At 51.8% G+C, this 23,073-nt stretch overlaps 8 protein-coding genes across 8 annotated transcripts; 5 read left to right on the top strand and 3 right to left on the bottom strand.

Moving 5' to 3' along the window:
* Positions 1–158: 158 nt before the first annotated feature.
* IAR55_000819 (uncharacterized protein) lies at positions 159–3,724 on the top strand (the record flags this gene model as incomplete). The annotated part of the gene is made up of 16 exons (XM_066943952.1): positions 159–429; positions 648–825; positions 977–1,120; positions 1,261–1,503; positions 1,616–1,701; positions 1,757–1,801; positions 1,857–2,147; positions 2,209–2,279; positions 2,336–2,462; positions 2,529–2,647; positions 2,716–2,746; positions 2,797–2,847; positions 2,897–3,186; positions 3,260–3,332; positions 3,400–3,496; positions 3,553–3,724. The coding sequence occupies 16 exons, from the start codon at positions 159–161 to the stop codon at positions 3,722–3,724; spliced, it is 2,289 nt and encodes a 762-aa protein (XP_066805153.1).
* Positions 3,725–4,405: 681 nt separating this feature from the next.
* Positions 4,406–6,669, top strand: IAR55_000818 (uncharacterized protein; the record flags this gene model as incomplete). Its single annotated transcript, XM_066943951.1, has 6 exons — positions 4,406–4,477; positions 4,612–4,705; positions 4,755–4,876; positions 4,932–5,977; positions 6,032–6,215; positions 6,283–6,669. 6 exons carry the CDS (start codon positions 4,406–4,408, stop codon positions 6,667–6,669), a joined length of 1,905 nt encoding a protein of 634 aa, XP_066805152.1.
* A 398-nt stretch (positions 6,670–7,067) lies between these two features.
* On the bottom strand, positions 7,068–9,401 carry IAR55_000817 (uncharacterized protein; the record flags this gene model as incomplete). Its single annotated transcript, XM_066943950.1, has 4 exons — positions 7,068–7,502; positions 7,608–7,951; positions 8,018–8,154; positions 8,233–9,401. The coding sequence occupies 4 exons, from the start codon at positions 9,399–9,401 to the stop codon at positions 7,068–7,070; spliced, it is 2,085 nt and encodes a 694-aa protein (XP_066805151.1).
* A 715-nt stretch (positions 9,402–10,116) lies between these two features.
* On the top strand, positions 10,117–11,018 carry IAR55_000816 (riboflavin synthase, alpha subunit; the record flags this gene model as incomplete). The annotated part of the gene is made up of 3 exons (XM_066943949.1): positions 10,117–10,131; positions 10,203–10,520; positions 10,659–11,018. 3 exons carry the CDS (start codon positions 10,117–10,119, stop codon positions 11,016–11,018), a joined length of 693 nt encoding a protein of 230 aa, XP_066805150.1.
* Positions 11,019–11,859: 841 nt separating this feature from the next.
* IAR55_000815 (uncharacterized protein) lies at positions 11,860–12,908 on the top strand (the record flags this gene model as incomplete). Its single annotated transcript, XM_066943948.1, has 3 exons — positions 11,860–12,318; positions 12,408–12,800; positions 12,861–12,908. 3 exons carry the CDS (start codon positions 11,860–11,862, stop codon positions 12,906–12,908), a joined length of 900 nt encoding a protein of 299 aa, XP_066805149.1.
* Positions 12,909–13,018: 110 nt separating this feature from the next.
* On the bottom strand, positions 13,019–14,901 carry IAR55_000814 (uncharacterized protein; the record flags this gene model as incomplete). The annotated part of the gene is made up of 6 exons (XM_066943947.1): positions 13,019–13,319; positions 13,377–13,497; positions 13,557–14,021; positions 14,092–14,597; positions 14,672–14,765; positions 14,838–14,901. The coding sequence occupies 6 exons, from the start codon at positions 14,899–14,901 to the stop codon at positions 13,019–13,021; spliced, it is 1,551 nt and encodes a 516-aa protein (XP_066805148.1).
* Positions 14,902–15,240: 339 nt separating this feature from the next.
* IAR55_000813 (uncharacterized protein) lies at positions 15,241–17,833 on the top strand (the record flags this gene model as incomplete). Its single annotated transcript, XM_066943946.1, has 9 exons — positions 15,241–15,282; positions 15,343–15,378; positions 15,445–15,534; positions 15,589–15,749; positions 15,811–16,252; positions 16,311–16,752; positions 16,804–16,958; positions 17,015–17,263; positions 17,330–17,833. The coding sequence occupies 9 exons, from the start codon at positions 15,241–15,243 to the stop codon at positions 17,831–17,833; spliced, it is 2,121 nt and encodes a 706-aa protein (XP_066805147.1).
* Positions 17,834–18,224: 391 nt separating this feature from the next.
* IAR55_000812 (uncharacterized protein) lies at positions 18,225–19,112 on the bottom strand (the record flags this gene model as incomplete). Its single annotated transcript, XM_066943945.1, has 6 exons — positions 18,225–18,250; positions 18,333–18,431; positions 18,496–18,588; positions 18,668–18,760; positions 18,818–18,910; positions 18,989–19,112. 6 exons carry the CDS (start codon positions 19,110–19,112, stop codon positions 18,225–18,227), a joined length of 528 nt encoding a protein of 175 aa, XP_066805146.1.
* Between the last annotated feature and the right edge of the window lie 3,961 nt (positions 19,113–23,073).

Below are 23,073 nucleotides of genomic sequence, written 5' to 3'. Positions count from 1 at the left end.
CGGGGAGCTGCAGCACTCGCAAGCAAGCGGCGTTCTGTGACCACCAAATGTCAGCAGTAGGACAGTCATCTTTCACCATTATTCAAGTGGAGTTTGAGTTCGTACCGGGCTACAATCAATGAGAGGAGAGCTACACAGTTGACCGCGCGCTATCGACGATGTCAGCGAAATCAAGACCCATCGCAACTTCATCCTCCTCCTCATCAAATCTGCTCCGTTCTCCACTCACTTCATCTCAACGCGAGATCCTCTACTCCCAACTCCGGAAAATACTAGACAGCTATCTATCCCACCGACCGTTCTTTCAGAGGTTATTGACAGCAGGATTCGTGGCTTATTGCTTGGGGACGACGTGGGCTGCAGTCACGGGTAGAGGGGGTCAGAAGGGTGGTGTGAAGGAACGTGGAGGTGGTAGGAGAGGCAAAGGTGGTGAGTTGGTTCAATCACCGTGTCAATTCCTACTTCTTGCACATTCGCCTTGCCTTATACTGTCCCCCTCCCCCTCTATAAAAGCACGCTTTCCCCGCTTCAAAGCTTTGTCGATGCACTCAAAGGCCACAGGTTTTATCTATATTACAGCTGTCCTTCACAGCACCAGACAGGGTATACTGACTGAAGAATCACTCATCCTTTCCATCCCATCTCAGGCCCCAAGAAACCGGTCGCATCCGTCAACGATCCCTTGTTCCACGTCCGTCTCAAGCGACTGATGCGGATAGTCATTCCCAGTCTGAAGAGCAGAGAAGCTGTGATGTTGGCTCTGCACAGTGCTTTCTTGGTAGGGCGGACAGGGTTGAGTTTGTATGTGGCCGAGCTGGATGGAAGGTGAGTGACTAACCCTTTTGAGGTTTCGTCGGAGGGAGGGATGAGATGGCGGCACCACTGGATTCATTGGAAGAGTCATGCTTGTCGCGTCTGAAGCTACCGAAAAGACGACGAAGCCCCGGCTCACGACTCGCTTCCAACCGTCATTCAGAATCGTCTCTTCCCTCGTCACAGCTCAACCACATCTTTTCTTGTTGAACCTTGCCAAGTGGCTCTTGGTCGCTATACCCGCCACATACACCAACTCGATGCTGGAGTATCTTCAGTCCGAGCTAGGCTTGGCATATAGAACGAGGTGAGTTAGCTGTATCAACCCTGGGATCCTCCCTGTCAACTCTCGGGATCACAACCTGTTCGAAGCTACCTAGACACCTGATGATGTTGCAACTTGGAATCGAGCCAAATACCGGCCTGCTAATCTCGCTCGCTGATTAGACTCACGAAACACGCCTTGAGCACATACCTTGAACCACCCGGACTACAGTCTTCCGATTCCCAGGTAACCACGGAAAAGGGTGTCACCCCAGACGTCAGTGGAGAACAGCTCTTCTACAAATTGGCAAATCTGGACGATAGGATCAAGAATGCCGATCAGTACTTGACCGTCGACATCCAGCTGTTCAGTACGAAGCTGGCGGAGATATACTCGAACATCGCCAAGCCTGTTTTGGACGTAATGTGAGTGTTGTGGCTTTTAGGATCGGATGGGGACACAAGATCGGCGCAAAGGGCAAGAGAAGAGGCATCAAGTGTTGGGTCTACTAGAGCAGCGGGCTGACCGATCTCACAGTTTGTATAATTACCAGCTTTCGAGAAACGTCGGTGCGGAGGGCTTGGTCATTTTAACCATTTTGGTTCAAGCTAGTGCATGTCTGCGTAAGTATCGCTATCACGCGTCACAGAGGGAGTTGCCAATGCGAGGTTCGCGCAGTACGAGCCATCACGCCACCATTCGGAACGTACGCTGCACATGAAGGCAAGTCATCACCCTGTGTGCCATTCATTAGGGTTAACAGATTCCTCTCCATCAGCCACACTGGAAGGAGAACTTCGATTCACTCATTCACGACTCCTTGAATCAGCTGAAGAGGTGGCGCTGTATCACGGCGAAGAGTTCGAAAAGAATGTCATCGAGAGAGGATATTTCGCTCTGGTCAAGCATGCTAATCGAGTCTTGAGGATCCGGGTGTGGCATGGAATGGCGGAAGAAGGTGTGATCAAGTGGGTCTGGGGAAGTCTAGGCTTGTGCATATGCGCGATACCTGTGTTCGCGGGTGATCTGTTGGGCATGCAAGGCGGTGATTTGGGGAGCAGAACAGAGGGTGAGTCCGAAAGCTCATCGATATACGTCCGTGATAGGAGGAGCTCATCTCGATCTCACAGGTTTCGTCACCAATCGAAGACTGTTGTTGTCCTCGAGCGACGCCTTCGGACGGGTCATGTACAGCTACAAGGTGAGGCACATCGGCGCTCCGCCCAGTGTAATGGGGCTGATCAAGCGCTGTTGCAGGAATTGGCTGAACTTGCTGGATACACCGCGCGAGTCTCGGATCTGTTCGACACGATGGAAGACGTGAAGAAGGGCAACTATCAGAAGAAGCTTGTGAGCAGCGCCAGTGTCGAGGACAACGCGAAGCGTATGTGTACTTGCTTCCAGCGAACGAACGTGAAGGCAGGTCTGACCTTGCATACCTCCTGTACAGTGCTTCAAGGCAGAGGGAAAATCATAGAGTCGGAAGAAATCCGGTTCGACCAGGTGCCGTTGATCAGTCCTAATGGTGATGTCTTGGTGAAATCAATGAGCTTCAATGTCGAGCCGGGGGTAGGTTTGATTGAGCCCCCAACCAAAGATGTAGACAGCTCGCCACAAGCTGACTGTTCGCTTCGTAGAAACATCTGTTAATCGTCGGGCCGAATGGCTGTGAGTGAACATCCAGACACTGTGAAAGAGTATAGTTGACGCCTCTAAAGGCGGAAAAAGCAGTCTTTTCCGAATCTTAGGAGGACTTTGGCCAGTGTACGGTGAGTCATGCCACCCATAAGTCTCGCAAGCGCTGAAACGTATCTCCAGGCGGTACCGTCTACAAACCACCCGCAAGGGAATTCACATACATACCTCAACGGCCTTACCTTTGTACCGGGACCCTCCGAGATCAGATCATCTACCCTCACTCCCACGCCGACATGAGAGCGCGCAAAGTGACCGACGGTGATCTTTCCAAGATACTGGAGGTTGTGGAGATGGGTCACATCGTGGAACGGGAGGGTGGATGGGACGCCGTGAGGGAATGGAGGGATGCACTGAGTGGTGGAGATAAGCAACGTATAGCAATGGCCAGACTGTTCTATCACAAGCCGAAGGTGAGCAGTGGCTTCATGGGAATCAGCACTGCTCGTACGAGGCACGCAGAACTGATGGATGTTGGCCACGAAGTATGCTATATTGGACGAATGTACCAGCGCGGTGACCCTCGAGATAGAGAAGGTCATGTATGATCACGCGACAGGTGAGCTCGCAAGCATCCCTCACCTTTTTCCCGCACGCAACAACTGAGGCCAAGTGTGATCGTTCAGCCCTCGGTATTACGTTGATGACGGTCAGTCATCGTCCCTCGTTATGGAAATATCACTTCATGGTGCTTCAGTATGATGGCATGGGAGGTTACATCTTGTGAGTTCTCATTGTCGCTCAAGACAACTTGTTCATGGCCTGACTCTGCCAACTAGCACGGAGCTGGATGCCGAACGTCGATTAGCTTTGCAAGAGGAGAAACAGGATCTAGAGCACAAATTGCTCGAAGTTCCCAAGCTGAAATCTCGACTGGAAGAATTGAAAGCTGTCAGAGCGGAGAGAGAAAGGGCAGCAGGAAAAGAGGTCAGATATACTGCCACTGCATAATCAATAGGTCGTATGTCTAGAGGGGCGGTCCATGACGACGGGGCCCGAATTGGGAACGGGAGCAAAAGAACGTGTGTCTGCGTGCCACATGCCAATGGTGGCACTAGCTTGAAAATGTACCGAATTGGGTAATGACGTCACACCTGGGACACCCAAAAGAGGATGTTACAAAAAGCAGTCCAAGTGCTCTCTCTCTCTCTTTGCCCTTAAAACCCCTCGATTTCCCTTTCCCATCTTCGTCTTCCCGTCTCAGCAACATTTGCTCTTTCATCTTTCGTCACTTCTCTCTCTCTCCTTTCAAGCCCCGCACTATTTCGCTCTACTTACCACTCTCGTGTCGCCAAAGTAGTAAACAGTACGTCGATCGACCCTATCTCCATCACCGTCATCGGTCATTTCCCTCATTTCCCGGCACACCTCATTCCATAACACCGCAGTCCTGATGGATCCCATTCCCCCCCTTCCCAATCCCATCCATCCGTCCATCCGTCCATCCGTCCCATCTATCTCATTCCATCGTTTCACTCTTTCGTTTGCCGCTCGCACAGCTAACCATTGCTTTTCTCTCATACTCATCAAGAGTCATACATTCTACTCGTCTCTTCGCTATCTCTCCCTCTTCTCTCGCCAACCTCGGATTGAACCAAACACTCAACACCACACGACAGCCATCGATCCGCAATGTCCCACTTTGATACACTCTCACGGACCACGTCCAAGGCGGGTTCGACAGTGTCGAGGAACCAGTCCTTGGTAAGTGGCCCTGCTAGCTACACTTCCCGCCCCCTTCCATGCGCTCCAGCCTCCCCGAGCTTCGAGCTACTGTGACGAAGGGGTGGGGCCTCGCATACAACAAGGGACAAGACTGATAACAGTCTCCCTTACAGATCAAGAAGAACACAGCCCCTCATGAGCTTAAGCCCTCCGACATCCTTATCGAGCGGTTCACCGCCTGGAAGCAGATTGTCAAGATGCTCATCTGTGGGTGGCGTTTCCCTCAAGACAAGAGTGAAGCTGACGGATCCCTCAGCTTACTTCGAGGGTATCGCTGACATTGAGGCCAACACTTCCAAGGAGCTTACCAAGCTCGGCGCTGTGATTCAGGTTCCATTCAGACCCGGAAACCAGTTTCTTGGTGAGGGCGGTATGCAGGTGAGTCCAGCAGCTCCGTGGTCATCTGGTCTTGGCTGATTTTCCCTCTTTCCAGGATGTCTTCTACACTATCCGGGACAAGACCAGAGTCATTGCCGACTCCCACTCCTCTCTCGCTCGAACCATCGAGTCTTCAATCGTCCAGCACCTGCAGAAGCTCCGAACCGAGATCAAGGCGCACATCAAGAACGTCCAGATGGACACTGGCAAGCTCGCTACCTCCGTCGCCAAGGAGAGGGAGATGTCCACCAAGTCTATCGCCGACCTCGCCAGGGCAATCGGTGCTGTCAACCACACCCCCATGCAGGTTTCTGCCAAAGAGGACCCCTTCGCTGTCAACATGGCAGTGTTGAAGCAGCTTCAGAAGCAGGTCAACGAGGAGAACTCTCTCCAAAAGTCCGTCATCATCATGCAACAAAACTCGGCTCATTTTGAGGAGGGTATCGTTCGATCTATCCAGTCCGCTTGGGCCACCTTTGACGAATGGCAGACCCGAATGTCTGCCTCTGTTCAGGAGACTTGGCGACACCTTGGTGTCAACATGGCTCAGCTCATGCCTGACAGGGAGTGGATCTCTTTCGCTGCTCGATCCGACCATCTCCTCGACCCTGAGACTCCTCTCCGAAACCCCGACCACATCGATTACCCTGGCCGAAACGACCCCTCCGTCACCCCCGTCTACACTGGTCTCCTCGAGCGAAAGAAGCGATTCACCAAGACTTACAAGGAGGGATTCTATGTCCTCACCCCCGCTGGTTACTTGCACGAATACGCCTCATCAGACCCTACCACTGCCACTCACCCCATCTGGAGCTTGTTCCTTCCCGCTTGTACTCTTGGCCCACCTTCATCTGCTACTACCGCTAAATCGCACAAATTCCACATCGAAGGTCGAAAGGACGGTACTTCAGCTTACGGAAAGACCCCTGGCGGTCGAGGTCTCTTCGGCGGCAGCGAAACTGCTTTCACTTTCAGGGCTAGAAGTCACGAGGAGATGATGGAGGTCTGGAACGACTTGCGAATGCTTGTCGCTAGGTACTTGGTCGCAAGTGAGCAAATGGAGCGAGATGGATTGGTGGCCCAGGCCGTCCGAACCGTCGGGTGAGTTAGACTCGTTTTGGCCCAATCCTGCAAGGCGCTGATATGTTGTCATAGCTACGAAGATGAGGAAGCCTCGGAAGAGGGTGAGGAGGAGGACGAGGAGGAGGGTAGCTCAGTCGAAGAGGACGAGGGTGAAGAGGAGGAAGAGGCCGATGCAGCTCACACCGCTGAGGAGGAAGTCCCCGCCTATACTCACGGTGACTCTGGCCCCGTGGAGGTCGGACCTAACGGTTACGCTGTGAGTCCTTCGCACGCTTTTTGAATAGCCATACTTCGTTGGCTGAGCTTCACAACCTCGTATTCAGCTTGACAAGAAGGCACAGCCTGAGCTTGGCGCCCCTGCCACTGGACCAGACGCTGGCGAGCCCCGTCAGTTGTCCCGACGTGAGGAGAAGGCACCCGCCCGTGAGGAGCCTACAACCGGTGAGGCTCTCTCCTCCGCTCCCGCTCCCGCTTCAACTGTCTCAGGTGCAGGTGTTGGGTCGACCAACACCTCCGGCAATGCTTCCAGACCCGAGGACACCCTTGGCGAGGTAATTCATGCTCCTGCGCCTGTCACTAGTGACGGTGCAGCTGCCGATGCTGGTCCTGCTCCCGAGCCCGAGACCCCCACGCACGATGAGGAACAACACTCCAAGGGGTTGCTCTCTCGTTTCACGGAAAACTTCACCGGGTCTGCGAAGAAGGAGTAGAGAAAATGATCCGATTCACCTGCACCTTGGCATTTTGTCGGATAAATGCGATGTTCATGCACCGTACTGATCACCATTTTGATTCTTGTAGCCGACGAGTAAACCCCGAATCTTTCCCCACCTTGCGTTGTTTGGTTGTGAAAAATGAACTTTGATTGATTTCTTATACTTGTTTTTCCTTTCGTCTTCATACATATTTGAACTGAGAAAGCTTCTTTAATATTGGTCTGTCGTGGAAATAGTTGGAATTTTAAAGCGATGAATGATTTTATCGATCGTCCAGTGATGGAACCCCAAGGGCAGAGTTTTCGCAGTGTCACTCATCTGACCCAGTGCCATGATGTCCCAATGATGACGATTCCATCGTTAATCTATCTATGTATGCTGAGTACCCGAGCTCATCTTCTTCTTTTGTTAGTCGTCAAAGTCCTCATCATCCTTCTTGCTTCTCTTGTCCTTTCGTATTCTCTCTTCTCCATCTCCTCCATTGTCAGCTCGACCAAGATCGGGCCAAACTCTTCCTTCTCCCACCAATCTCTCCACACACCCACGAGACCTTTCGGACCTCGTTTCATATTGACTCTGGGTAAAGCTCCTCTCTCCCATTTCGCCTGTTCTTCCGGATGAGTGGCAGCGAACAGTTCCATCTCGAGAGCATCACGTTTGTGCTTGAGCAGTTCTTCGTGGATCGCAAATGTCACGAGGGGGATGGCTTCGCCCGTGAGTCCGAGTTCGGTACAGTATTGTTTTGCGAACGTCGAAGGGGGCAGAGACGATGACAGATCCCATTCGATCCGATCGCGAAGTATGTGAGAGTATATTTGGACGTCGAGCTGTATGAAATCACAACAGCAATAATAGGATAGTCAATCAGTATCGACCGTCATGAAATTCACCGTGAAACATTGTGAGGCCAAGTGGGCAGAATTTGTACCCACGTTGACAATGATTCGACAGTCGGCTTCCTCCCAAGCTTGCTCCCGGTCCCTCTCCTTCTCCCTCGCATCCTTCTCTTCTTCAGCCTCCGCATCTACCTCTTCGGCACCGTTATCTTGCTCCTCTGCACCTCCGTCAACTTCCATCGCATCATCCACCTCGTCGTCGCTGAACACCACATCCTCCTCCGTCACCTCCTCGTTCGATATATCTATCTCTGCCACGTTCTGATGTTCTTCCAACTGAGCTTTGATGAGCTCCGAGATGACACTGGCATGTGGGTGAGCGGGGATTCCTACGTCTTCGCAGAATACTACGGAGAAGTGCAAGGTGTCGATGAATGGCTCTACGAGATTCCCAACAGCATGTCAATTTCCATATAGACATTGACCCAAGTGGGACCTAGACCCACCATTGATGTTCCACAAGAAGCGATCCTTGACCTTGATCCCCTGGTGATCTGGATTATTTGAGGGTACGTCGAGATCAATGATGATAGGGACCAGCAACTCTGGTCGATCGGCTTCTGCTTCCAGCAACTCTTCGGACCTGTCGATTGACAACCACATCCAATATCAGTATCGACGTTGAGCCAATCTCAGACCCTGTTCCGATTACATGACTCACGTATAAGCATGTTTGGTACCTCTGGCCGGCTGACTTCTGACCCTTTCACCCGGCGTTCTGTCCCCCAACCAAGTCCATCCTCTCTCCATCTCATCCTTCTTTTTTCTCAACTTGCTAACTTTTGACGCGGCATGATGGTCTCCTCCGGCTCCGAACATGGAAGAATCCCTATCTTTTCTAGGTCTACCCGGGCCTCTCTTCTTCCGACCAAACGTCTCATCTTCGGGATCCGAAGCTGGTTCATCGACCTCTGACAGCTCGCTCTCGTCATCATCATCGTCGTCTTCGTCATCTGAAGCTTTCTCCGCATAATTCACCACTCTTCCTCTTCGACCAGACAATCCCAATGCTGCCGAAGATGCCACCGCGGCAGTCGATCGTCGACCTCCTCCTGTGCCGGCACCACCACCTCCAACGTTGAACGGGGTTGGAGAATCGTATCGAGGGGTACTTGCGCCTGAACCTCCACGTCCGGAGATGTTCATCTCTCTATCCATTTCTGCCATGAACAGTTCCCTTTCTCGAGGTCCGCCGGTGATATGTTCAGGTTGGATGAGTCCTGTCACACCGGTTCGTAATCTGGAAGGATAGGTGGTATGCAATGCCTGACTGGTCGGCGCAGTGGACAAACTGGGATCAGAGGTCGGCTGTCCAGGTGGTGGGAGAAAGAAGGGTAATGGTCCGGGAGGATAAGATCCCGGGTGACGATAGATGGCCGGTGCGTATGAAGGTACAGCTGCAAGTGTACGAGCGGTAGATGCATGTCCATGTCCGTTGGACTGGCGATGGTGGCTGCCGTACATGGGTGGTGGAGGTTGCTGTTGGTGAGAGGACCGTGTTGGTGTAGGCTGAGCATGGTTGCCTCGATAGGATCCAGCAGACGGAGGATAGGCTATATTCGGTGGTGGTGGTGGTGGTTGTAGATGTTGCACAGGGCCAATAGGATATGGTCCGTAATGATGTAGGGATGGAGGCACGTATGAGAATTGTGGATGATTAGGGTATTGATGTGACACGTCCGGGGGCGGTATATGGTGCGGTCGTGGTTGTGGTAGCGGTTGTGATGACGATGGATGCAGAGTTGCACGCGTAGAGTCGTGCACGGACATTGTATTTGATGGCCATCCAGGCGGAGGGAAGGAGAATCCATTGGGTTGTCGAGCGGGCATGGCGAGTAAACGAACAGATGGAGTGAATGACGGAGACCATCAGCGATGTGGAACGCAGAAAAGAGAGGAAGCCAGCTGTGGGGAAATGCAAGAATGAGACATACCTGGTGGATTAGTGTCGTTGTTGTTCTGAAACAAGGTTGGAATGCCATGACTCCCCGTCGGTGTAGCATTACCACCACCGCTACTTGACGGTGGCACACCCGAATACCGCGTCGCTCTTTCTCGATTTCGAACAGGATAAGCCATCGCGTTCGATTGTTGCTTGCTCGTCTCCTACAGAGTCGTCTTCAGGCTCCAATCGACCGCTGAAGTGCCACGCTCGATGCTTGTGCCGGAGCAGACCTTGCGGGAGGAGCTCTTGTCTTGTTGCAGTGTGCGACGATGGAGAGAGGGCGACGCGAGGAAGCTAGATTTGCTTTTTCTGGGCCTTTGGAAACATTGACGACCGGAGCAAAGTGAGTGGATCGAATAATGCCTCAGGCTCTCCTGTGACCCCGTCGGACGATGCGCACCGGAGCAGTCCGAGTGAGTCCGAGTGAGTCCGCGTAAATTGTATAGAATGACAGTGTGCATGATGGATGACCAAGACGATCCTGCTTTATGAGTGATCCCATCGAGTTCACTCCAAAAAAGGTATATAGAAGAGCATAGCATACAACGGAGAGATAACTGCTCCTTGCCCCGCCAAGCTTCTCATACGTCGCCGAGCACAATGTTCACCGGTCTGGCAAGTCGCAGATTTTCTGCCATCGTCACAGTGCACTACAGCCGCTGATATCTGTTGATGTCCCATCATAGATCGAACACACCTCTCGGATCTCCTCCATCTCAGACCCATCTTCGCCCGCCAACCCTTCTACAGAAGACGAACAGGGCGGATTCACCTTGACGCTCGACGATGCCGCGCCCATCCTCGGAGATTGCAGCATCGGCGACTCGATCTGCATCAACGGAGCATGTCTCACCGTCACTGCGTTCGGAGATGATTGGTTCAAGGTCGGACTCGCGCCGGAGACCTTGACGAGGACGAATCTGGGCGAGGTCAAAGTGGGAGACAAGGTCAATTGCGAGAGAGCCATGGCCGGTCATACGAGATTCGGGGGACATATGGTTCAGGTCAGTACAGTGGATCTTCCTTCTTCCACAAGGCTCTCTCCTACTTCTTTTCTTTTCTGCGCAGAGCGCCGAGCCGATCGTCCAAGTCATGCCTTACTGAATTCGATGCTGACTTTTGATGAAAATCGATCGCAACAGGGTCACGTCGACAGCACAGCCACGATCATTTCCAAGAAACCCGACGGTGACTCGATCCGATATCGATTCCAACTGCCCCCCTCTACCACTCTCCTGCCGTACATCGTCGAAAAGGGCTATATCACACTCGACGGAGCCTCACTAACCATCACCGAGGTCGACGACAGAGAAAGATCGTTCGGTATCATGCTCATCGCTCACAGTCAGGAGAAGTTGACCCTGACGTCGAAGGATGTGGGAAGCACAATCAACGTCGAGGTGGATTGTGTGGGCAAATATGTGTTGGGAAGCACGGAGAGGATCGAGGCGATGGTGGACAGGATCGTCGAGAAGAAAATGAAGGAGAAGGGTTTGCTATGATCATAATGGATTGGTAGTGAGTAGTGTGGGCTGGAAGTGGGTGTCGACTCGCTCGTATCGCAAGGGCGGGCTCACTAGCGATGTTAGGAGGTTGTCTCATTTAGAATCTGGATTTGTCATTGGTACGATAGATAGACGATGTACAGATTGAGTGCTACGTCATATCCGACTGTAGTGACTGTTCCTTGTACCATCAGTACAGCTTTGACGAAGCCCCGCTCACATCGTAGGTCAGACAAAGGCCAAAAAAGACAAGACTGCCCTGTTCAGCCTTCCCTCCTGTCTGATACTTGGTCCAGATTTGCAAACTGGATCGAGGATCACTCACGTCTCAGATAAGTCGATGGCTTGCCGACTACATGCGACACTATCTTCTACGACCAGCATGAACGAGAACCGTTGTCCTGCCCTCTCTGTATCTGTAAGGGGTGTATGAGCCCAAACTCACGCGACAAGATATATAAGCCAATCGGTGATGGACCTGCTTCTTACTCTTCCTTCATCCGCTCTCACGATCATACCCTACTTCCTCGAGCTCATTCGATCTCATCGCCTAACGAATTAACGAACTTTACGACTCGCCATAATCACAATCAGCACGAATTGAATCACTTGCAGATCATTTTGCATAGCTGAACTAAATCCCACCCATCATCGACACACCCCCGTTCACTTACTGCCGCCGTAGCTTCGCTGCTCCCACAATCACATTCTGACAACACCCCCGACACTCGTCCACCTACCAGACGAACTTCTTCGAGCCACTTTGAACCGGCAACACCATCCACACTACTCTCACAATCCACGACCCCAACCCCAAACCCACACCCACATCTACACAATGCACTCCACCACCGTCTTCGCCACACTTTCCGCTCTTCTTCCCCTGCTCACTCTCACCTCCGCTCTTCTTGGACCTCATCAACTCCACTCCCGTTCAGTCTCCGACACCCAGATCCTTCAATATGCCCTGACGCTCGAACATCTCGAATCGACATTCTACTCCACTGCCCTGGACCGATTCTCCGAATCCGACTTTACTGCTGCCGGATACCCATCTTGGGTCAGGGGTCGAATCAGTCAGATTGCCGAACATGAGAGACAACATGTCGATCTTTTGTCTGGAGCCTTGGGCAAAGATAAGGTCGATGCGTGTCAGTACAAGTTCCCTTACGACGATGTCAAGGGGTTCGTCGGACTCAGCAGCGTCTTGGAGAGTGTCGGTGTTTCAGCGTATTTGGGCGCAGCGGCTAGTATCGCCGAGAAGGCTTATCTGACTGTTGCAGGATCGATCTTGACCGTGAGTGGGATCTACCTTCCACACATCGCGGAGCGTTTGACATGGGCTCTCACAATGATTAATCTTGGCTTTCCACTAATTCGCCACAGACCGAAGCACGTCATCAAGCCTGGTTGAGCTCTGCCGCACTACAAGGTCCCGCATGGTCAGGTCCCGAAGACACCCCCTTGGACTTCAACGAGGTCTTCTCCCTCGCATCCTCCTTCATCGTCTCCTGTCCTTCCAATAACCCTGCCCTGCCCTTCAAAGCTTTCCCAGCACTCACAATCTCATCCGACGGATCATTGACTTATCCCACCGCCAAACTTGACGGTGATTATCTCTTAATCGCCGAGGGTCTGACTAGTAAAACGTTCCCTATTCACGGTGGAAAAGTCGACTTACCCAAGAATATACAAGGTCTTGCGTATGCTGTGGTTACTAGTGAGAAGGAAGCGAGCAAGGTTGGCGATGATAACATTCTCGCAGGTGTTGCTATCTTGGTCAGTACCTGACTCAATCTTCGGTCGAATCAGTCAGTACTGATGGACAATTTCTTGCAGGACTACCCGTTCAACAGCAAGGTATCCAACCACGTCCCAAAATTCTAGACGTTGATGAGGCCCACTTAGCTGTTCGAACAAGAAAAGCCATAGCAGATGTATCATTATACCTCCCAATATGACTCGCGGTGCATACGAGCATATAAGAGTCAGCCCTGTCATTCATCCTGTATCAGGAACGCGTTGATTGTGTTCTTCATCTGCGACCTTTCCACCGGACGACCGTGTCGCCGGGCTACATTTTCTGCGATCCAGAACGGTAAAGGAACGGGTTCGTTTTTGTTTGTCCGCGAAGCTACGGTGGACGGGGTAAATGTTGTGAGACAAGCATAACACAACAACGGTGCTAGCGGTGTTGACGAGTCCTTCGGGTCACTCAGTGAGGGCGGATTTGTTTTGGTCAAAAGCGATGTCAAGGCAGATCGGGATTTCCACTCGAGCGCTGATGGGTCAACAGGTCTTTGGAAAGGAAGGTTAGGAAAATTTGGACTGCTAGGAGAGTAAAGCAGGACGTACAGCTGACAAACGGGACACGTAGGACTATCGTTTGCTTGCCCAGGGAACACCAGCTTGTCTCCAGTTCGATTGATCGTTGATACAGTCGATGGATGTGAAACACTTAAACCAGCGATAAATTCTGCAAGTAGAATTCGAGACATGAGTCCATGCCATACAAGATCCACGGATAAAACCTACGCTCTGTTAACATTTCCAAGCTCGTTACCCCTCCTTTACCCCTGGCATCCCTCTTGCCTGCTGGGCCGGCGGCGTCCCATCGTCTGTCGTTTCTCGTAAATCCGTCCAATCCCTTGAGGCGACAATATACCGCAGCCTCTTTCACACTGATGTCTTTCATAGGCTTCAGACGCACCAAACCTCCATCGTCCTTCCTTGCTGAAGCTAGATCAAGGGGTAAGGACCATCCTCGACCAGACGCAGTACCTGAAATCAATCTCTGCGCTTGTCTAGTGGAAGTCTCGCCGAGCAGGAGATGAGAGATGTTCGGGATAGTTTGGGAAACGAAGGTGAGTAGAGAGGATAGGATGTTTGATAGTAGAGCGGGTCTTGAGGGCGGCGGAAGCGATGCGAGGAGGCTCCGAAGATGGTCTAAAGGTTTTGCTGACGAGGCCGATGAAGATGGAAGAGGGAACAGAGGGAGTTCTTAATGCAGCGCAGATGTGTCAGCATACAGAAGTGTTGTCACGCGTGTGGACTGCGTTGAACGACTAACCAGGATCCTTGAGATCGACCGCAATACCGCGACGTATGTCTTCCTGCTTGCCATCCTCCGTTACAACTCCCGCCAAGCGCCGCAGACGATCCTTCAAGTCACCATCAAAGACATCTTCCGCTCTGATTCCCACCCATCCCAAGCCTTTATTCAATCCTTCCACCCAACCTTTTATTTCGTCCAGCCTATCTTCCACACCTTCTAGCGCTCCAGCGAATTCCACATAGACCACCCAGCCTTTCCCCCATACCGGCTCTTTTTCCCCTCTGGTCTTATCTGTCGAAGCGCCATCTCCTCTGCCGACATAAGAACGAGAAAGCAACTGATCGAGCATGACGGTTGATCCGGCTCCCGACGACAGTGCTATCAGAACGTCGCCCGACTGGGAGGGTGGACGAACCGCATGAGAGACGGCGTTGCGCGAAGATGATGATGGATGAGTCGATTTCAGGGGCGGATGGAGAAGCTTGATAAATCGGCCATAGAGGGCGGTCTCGAAGCATGGCCTAAGAATATTGATTCCAATCAGAACGACCCGTGTAAATAGAACAAATCGACACGAGAGATGTTCAATACTTGCCTGCAGTATGTTACACTTCGGATGACATACATGCTCCTCGACATCTTACATCTTTGACAGGTGTTTCTGTCTACTCGACGGACTTGCTTTCGACCTTTGATGTTTGCAATCGACGTGCGTCCGTCAGTGTGACTGTCTCCGCTACGAACCCCACGATGCGACTCACGAGGCATGGCCACTTGCTCTTCCTCCGCCGTACCCTGTCCGTCCGGGTTGTTGCCGCACGACATGGTAGTCTCGAGTGCTTGTTTGGCAGTCTCTCTCACTTGAGTGGGATGATGAAAAGATTGAAACCCCCCTTTTGTAGTTTGAGCGGCAAATGTGGAGGATGTCCGCCTGTTCAGGAAGTCACGTGAGAACCTCTGCTGAACGGCTGAAATGGGAATCAATGCCCCTGATCACAGCTCGTCTGAAAATGGAAATCTATTTCTGAACCTCTCCATCCTTGTCAATCCATCTTCATGCATAACGACAGGGACCATCACCCCTGGAGCAGTAGATCAACAGCTTATCCGCAAAGATTTCGATATGTATAGATGACCCAAAGTGCAAGAGGGAGGACGAGCAAGATGAGCAGTGAATATACACCCTTCAAGAAAAGACGGATAACAGTGAGTGATACCTTTTTGGTTCACTTTGAACCCGTACACAAGCTCATACTCTTGGAATAGAGGGCGTGCGATAGATGTCATCGCGGAGGAATACGGGTGAGTCGTCGCGAGATCTGCTACTCAAGAACAAGGCTCTCGTTGATTCTTTGTCCCGTCAAACAGTGCTCCGTAGGCACAGTCCCTTTAGTGTGTGGGCCCTGTTCAGCATTTGGTTCGGAATGTACCTATGATAGACCAATGAAGCGGCGAGGCGTGAGTCGTCAGCTCGCAGCGAATCCTTTAATGTAGGGCTGACTTGCCCGGCAGCCCCCTGCGAGATCACGACGGTCAGATTCAGATCTTGTCAAGTCGAAATCGGAACCGTCACCGGTATTTGACGACCACGAGGGATGGACATATCAAGACATTGCGAGCCATGAGCATATCGAGGCGCTCGTTCGTGACTACTACACCATAGCGTATCCAATGTGGGCAACCTCGCTTACTTCCTTCTTGCTCGATGACAAGCTGAAGCCTCTGCTTTTTCAGATTGCCCTACTTCCACTGGCCCACGTTCACCTCGAAGATCAGAGACAGACTATACACTCAAGATCCCGCACTTCACGCAGTGACTATGGCCGTCTGCGCAATCACCTCTGCACGTGTACGCGACGGTGCTCGTCCTTGCCCTTTCGAACCGGATCACCAATCTTCCTCCTCGAGCTCGAAACTCGACCCGCCTCCAACATCTGAAACATTCTATCGAGCATCGATCGCCTCTTTCCCAACTGATATCACACGTGCATTGGACATCAACTTCAAACGTATGAAACTCCTGTCCTGTTTACTGTGTGTACAGTATGGCGATCTCGCCAGTGCAAATGGTCATATCGGTGATTATCTAACTATCTGTGCGGTGGACGGTTCTTTCAATGAGTCGAGATGGCCTCCGGGTCTGAACGAGATCGAAGTGCAAGAAAGGCGACGATTGGTACGTGACATCATCCCTTGCTCCCTGAAAGTGTGATTCACTGACGATTCGCCGATAGTTTTGGTCAGGCTATCAAATAGAGGTGTACATCGCTACGACGTGGAATGGCATCGTTCGGCATCGTGAAGCACAAAGTACTGTCCTCTATCCAGCTGAGGTACATTGCGACGAAGACATAACTCCAGAAGGCATCCTTCCCCCTTCACAGCATCACCAATCACTCTCGTTCCTCAGGGGCTTCAACTTTGTAAACGACCTTTATCGGATCCTGGAACATGCTGTTTCTGATCTTCGAACCCGTAATCAGGCTTTCGACAAAGGGAACCCGATTGCAGCATTATACTCCCGGAACAATTTCAGTCGGTCGAATCCCGCAGGTGGTCCTAGTCCTGACGAAGTTTTGGGGCTAGTCGAGAAGCTATATGAAGCCTTGCCGAAGGAGTTTAGGGGGACCAAAGAACCAACGGGAGACATGGAGCAGGATCGCTTCGGACATCAAGGTGAGCTTGAAACCATGGAAGTAGTCAGACGAAGATCTGACATGAGATCAGCGGCCAACATCATAATCACGTTGCAGACTGTCAAGATGGTCATGGCCGGTATGGCAGAGTGGTCGGTGGAGCAACGATGTACGATCGCGGGAGAATTGCTTGATGCGTTATCGACGGTCCCCGCGTTGTACATTCGCGCTTCAGGTGCCACCATGGTGAGCCACGCATACTACCATGCTGTGATTCCTTGCTGACAGATAAATAAAAATAGATCCATCATCTCGCAGGTGTCGGCCACCTCCTGGCGTCTATCATCTCCTCGCCAATCTCGCCTTCCGCGTATGTCCACGTACGAACCGTATTGCTCAACATGGCGGATCTGCTGGCGACTCTGGAACCGCAACTTAAAGCCGCTGGCGCGGCGCCTAGCATCAGGAAGCACGTGGAAAGAATCGACAGATACATGTTGAGCGCTACCGAGGCTTCCGTAGCTAGAGGCAGCAGTGTGAATGCTAGAGGGGTAGGCCGTTGTTCCTCTCCTCCGCAAGCAATGACGTGGAACTGATCGTCTCGGTCCGTGGCTCAGCTCAACTTCGCGGTGTCGCAGGCGCCCAATGCCTACTCATTCAGCGCCAGTCCTCCCTCCCTGTCCTCGCAGATGTCGAATCTGGTGACATCTACGTCCCCGTCCAATTCGCAGATTCAAGTCACGACTGGTTACTCCGATCAGCCTGCGGCTGTCATGAAAAGCGAATACCCGGTTGTTCCTCTGGATCGACCACAGGGCAACTCAGTGGAGTCTTTGACCATCGCACAATTACCGGACGATGTTGACACTCTAAGCGGAAGACAAAACCCCAATTCATACCTCATGTCAGTAGGAGATGGACAGCATCAGCAAGCATGGACGAACGATTCCAACCAATATCAACTCCAATTGCCTGACAATCTGTGGGCTGATTGGCCTTTCATTTATGGGGAATATGGATCACAAGAAGGAGCATTCGAATTCCTCGCTCCGGGTACGATGGGCGGTGGCGGCGGGAATGCGAGTGGCGCAGGGACAGTTCCATGGCAGGAACCAGAGTAGGTGGAGTGACGATTGCGGTGGGGCCGCAACAAGTTCCTTCAGGCATAGACCAGGGGCCGCCGCATTACGATACGCGCCTTGGCTCTATGATCCCACTTTTCACTACAGCGACTGTATTGGGCCACAGTTATTGTGCGCTCAGATGTGCTGTCAGGACTGGACCCCCATGGTCAAGGCAAAAGGAGTCACAAGGATTAGAAGGGGAACTTCATATGCAACCGGTGCTTATGAAGTAATTGTGAACAACGATATATCTTGTATAATAAAGGTATAATAAAGGTATAAATCAGAGAATGACAAGGTCAAATAAAGGAAAGTACGTTAAGAGGGAAATAGATCCAAGATGGATTATAGATGTGATATCCGATGTCTACTGAGATCTATCTTTTCTCTAAGCCTTCCAGGGGAACCCTTTGCCTGATGAGCGACACGCCATCAGCGATTTGATCCACAACGACCCATCGGTAAGATGGTTTGGCTTGGGAGAAAGGAGACTCACAACCACCACCGAAACATTGAGCAGTGACACCGGACGGTTGAGCTTCGGGAGCAGGGGCAGCCTCAGGCTCAGCCTCTCGCTTCCAGGGGAATCCCTTGCCTATAGAGAAAACCATGATTTAGCAGTGATCTACAGTCGTTATGCTTGAGAGCATAATACTCACAGCCACCACCGAAACATTGAGCGGTCACACCGGAAGGTTGGGCCTCAGGAGCGGCCTCGGGCTCAGCCTCTCGCTTCCAGGGGAATCCCTTGCCTGTTGAGAGTCCAACTCGTATCAGCGATCTGCAGTCTAGTAGCTTCAGAGAGAGATAGCTTCAGAGACTAGTACTCACAGCCACCACCGAAACATTGAGCAGTAACACCGGAAGGTTGGGCCGCAGGAGCGGCCTCGGGCTCGGCGTCTCGCTTCCAGGGGAAACCCTTGCCTATCAATGGATTCATCAGCGATCTGTAGGTCCTTGTCCCCATGAATGATCACTCACAACCACCGCCGAAGCACTGAGCGGTCACACCGGAAGGTTGAGCAGCGGGGGCGGCCTCTGGCTCGGCATCACGCTTCCAAGGGAATCCCTTGCCTACGAAGAAGAAAACAGGCTATATCAGCATGGTGAGGGAGTGGTGAAGATGATGAGGGTTCCGTTCGGACCACTCACAACCACCGCCGAAACATTGAGCAGTCACACCGGAGGGTTGAGCGGCAGGGGCAGCCTCGGGAAGAGGAGCGGCGAGGGAGACGGTCGCAAGGGTAGCGATGAAGGTGAGAGTGAAGAACTTCATTATGGAGTTTTATGGGATGAGATGAGTTACGGGTAACAAGAATGACTATATGACAAGTCGGCGGTTACTGATTGATTGTGAGTGATGTAGGTTGAGTCTGGGGTTTGGTTTTGGGAAGAATGATAAACGATTATCAATGGATCGATCCTTCCCCATTTATATATACGTTAGAACGACGACGCACGTACGGAAAGAAAAGAAAAGAAAAGAGAGGAAAAAGCCCCGACCGAGCGAGCCGGTCTCCGCCCCTTGCCATATGTCATGATGTGTCGTGAAGGGGATTCCTCCATTCCTTTCCTTCACAGCGGTATAATTAATGCGAAGAGATAGTCAGCCGAGAACGGACGGAGTTTGTGGAGTTAAACTTTGATTCCATTCGATAACAAAGACTCGAGTTTATGTTGTGGGATCAGCGGCGTCGGGACATGAAAATAGGATAAGTAGCGAGGCGTTCGATCCGCCAAGCCCAAGCAAGACATCTATGTCGTACGCGCCCCTCGACCTGATTGAGGGGCAAGGGGGTTTCTAGGAGCCAGGACCACTTGATGTGAAAGATACGCGTATTGTTCCGATAGCCACCAAAGGGCTCGGTTCTCCCATACATTCCATTCATTAATTCTGCCATACATCATTACACGCTGGTAGATATCATGGGGTGGGCCGAGATCAGGGCACCGTGGCTTCTTTCACGAGAGAACACGGACTTTTCTATCTCGTGTTTGCCGTGAAGAGCGGAGCGACAGAACAGAATAGACACCGAGCCATATGGTCACTTCCTCCGCCAAGTGCAGGCAGTCTCTCTGCTACTTTCATTGACTGAGATGTCAATGGACAGTTGTGATGAGCGGTTAGTCGCCATCGTGATTTCTTGGTTACAATTTGTGGTACCTTGATCCCTTCTGATCGGCAGACTCAGTCATACCTACAGATCCGCACTCGCTATGCTCGCCCCACTACGTCGTGGCACCAGATTGAGTACAAGGTTCGGCGCGCAATTTGTCTCTGTACCGTTTTCTGCCGGTACGAAAAAGCCATGGGGAGAGTATAGGCGGTCTTGGAGCTTAAAACTGCTCAACATGTAAGTCATAATGAAAGCGGCAGTCGCCTGGTTTGAGTTGTGTACCCTCGCGGCTGAGTTGATGGAATTATGTCATGTCGAAACGCACGTTGTGCGTGCCGGGATGCTGGGTTACGCCAAAGTGCAGAAAGTTTCTTTTGTCAGAGAAGGCATGGTGTGAGTGAGACAGATGTGTGTATGATTTTGCAGTATACTGCTACTACTCTTAGTCTTGGCCCTGACGATCACTTGACGATCTCGCAGAGGCGGTCGCATCATCATCATGATCGTCATCGATATCGTATCATCTTTCACACCTCATGATTTTGCATATGTGACCCATCCGGTGGTCACATTGGGCCGTCATCTCCACCGATCAATTTCGCTCTCGCTCTTCCTCTCGTGACTCCACCCCGCCTCGGACGGAGGATCCCGGTAGTAAAAAAATTGACATCGCCGTCATCCTGCTTCGAACCTCCAAAATGGGGACCAAGCAACGATCACAGAGCCAAGTCTGAAGTTCGGAGAGAAAACAAACGTCGATTATCTCATGGGGTCCGTGATAGATGCTTTCCGTTCCTCGGACCTGAGTCTAAAGTGTGAATTGTGGAAGGGGGCGCTGTGCAATGAAGAGGAACCAAGCAAGGAACAGAAGGGTTAAGACCCCTGTTGACAGAGGATAGTCTCTGACCTACCGCCTTCAACCTTGGCGACAAGGTTCTGTATTCAAATGATTTCAAAAGGACATTCCCTTCTCGACGCGCACATTTAGAGTTACTGCCGAGGTGTACAGCATTTGTTGTTCTTTGGTTCGGCTCCAAAAACTCAAACGCGCTCAAACATGCTGTCATAGTTGTCATCGCCGATGCTGTTGTTGTTGTTGGGAGAGAAAGCGATCAATCGGTGCAAGCTCTCTCATTCATAACTATATCGGCACAAGCGGACAAGAGCTTCTTCGAGGCCATCCTGTCGACGCGACGGGGAGACATGTGCCTCGGAACTTTTGCTTGTTATGGCAGACAATCAGTCTAAGCCCTAGGAGCAGGTGGCTCCAATGTCGGTCAATCACCATACGTAATCAACCCAAAAAAATGACCTATTCCCACGGACTTATTACCTCAATCTCCTGTTTTGACTGATAGACATGACCTGACATGAAATCGCCATCGCCACGACGACCCGAAAAGCCATGTCTTGCTCGGTCTTGGTCGCACGGCGATCTTCCTGTTTTACGTGTGATCATGAACTGGACTGTTTTGTTGTCGTTGCGGTTTACATGGCTATGATGCGCTTTGTGCGCCTCCTGAAGCCTCATCCCGGTTCCTTGGACCTTCTCTCCGATCGAGGTTCGGGTCTTTCATGTGGCGTGTGGCACGGCATTCTACATCATCGTCATCTAGGTGGGGAGATCTCGATTCATTCGCCACCCGGATGTCCCGATGGTGACGACAGTGGATGATGGGTTGTAGCTCGCTCCATTCTGTATGCTTTTCCTGTAGGTTATGGCTTGGATTAGATCACGTTGGCGATCCATGTATGATGCGATGTGTCCGTGCAACGACGTGTCAGTCAACGCACAGCAAGGCACTGGGAACTTGGACGCTGTGCCTGGCTTAGTGTGTGAGTTTTTGCATGGTATTTCCCGGGAGCTATTTCTGGCGTGGTCTCCGAATGGGAGCAATTGATCGACGTGAAGAGGAAGTCATACAAATGTCTTGTTCCTTTGAGCGGTCGAGGAGGTGAGGCAAGACCAAGGATCGACGCGTCGTGATTTTGCAATCGCTGCGCAGGCGGGGGGTGATGTGCTCTCTGGGCCGACACCCGTAACTAACGGGATGCGAGGGGTGTCACAAGTGATCGCGCGATTCAGGATGGCTGCGGTAATGACTAACGAAGTACATGAGAACCTCGTGCGGCCGCGAACTTTGATGTCGCCGTTAATCACCCGTTCTCAAGTCCCACGTCCCACGTCCCCCGAGGTTCGAGTATTTGCATGTCTTGCATTCCTGCATCCACACGTTCGACGAGCTGACCAGCGAACGCATCTGATCCGACTCGGATACCATGAAGCTGGTCAGCCGACCTCACACCAGATTGATGGATGATCGCTGATCGTCATGATGGACGATGCTTCTCGATACAACAACGTCAATCGAACTGAGATCGGGCGGGCTTCGCCCGTTTTGGATGTCCCGGGAGACCATCCGGCTGCCTCCAAATTGTGTGAGATGACGTGCAAGAAGAAAATCAAAATCAAAGCGCACGGCTGTTTTTCGTGCCTTTGTCGATGCACCAAGGCAGCTAGACACTGCGACAAGGCACAGACCATCATCTCTCATCCCAGTCCAGCCCGGCACGGCACGGACGGAAGACTGCGGCTGCGGTGGATGTGATAGTATCAGAGAAGGTTTGAGGAATGTTTCTGGTTGCCGAGTGGTGTCTCGAGGACCAGAGAAATGCTCGCACAGAAAAGAGATGGGTCAATGAACAACGCCACACTGTGCGTGCGTGCTTTCGGCGCAGAATGTAATTATAGATCAAGATGGGTCCAGCGTGATGTAATCTATTGGTGCTTGGTGAACCCTAAAAAGAAAAAGAGTCTTCCTGATGGGCACAGAGGAAAATGATATGGCGGAGAAGCAATCCACTTCCCGGCTGGATGGAGGAGGAGCAGTTGAGCCTGAAGCGCGCAGTTCCTCCAGGAAAGAAGAGGGTACTTTTAAGGGTACTTTGCGCTTCGTTGGGGTCTGTTGGATATTCCGGCGTCCGGCATCAAGCAGGAGGAATGGAAGAGGAGAGGAACCACGAGGGTCCTCTCTTTCTGGTGGGTTATCGATTACGAGAACCAATGGCCAGCACCGGCACCAGCGCGAAAACAATCAACCGATCCCACCACTAGTCTCT

The sequence above is a fragment of the Kwoniella newhampshirensis genome, chromosome 2, assembly GCF_039105145.1.
Source record: "Kwoniella newhampshirensis strain CBS 13917 chromosome 2, whole genome shotgun sequence".
Lineage (NCBI taxonomy): Eukaryota > Fungi > Basidiomycota > Tremellomycetes > Tremellales > Cryptococcaceae > Kwoniella > Kwoniella newhampshirensis.
This window is presented reverse-complemented; position numbering and strand designations above follow the sequence as displayed.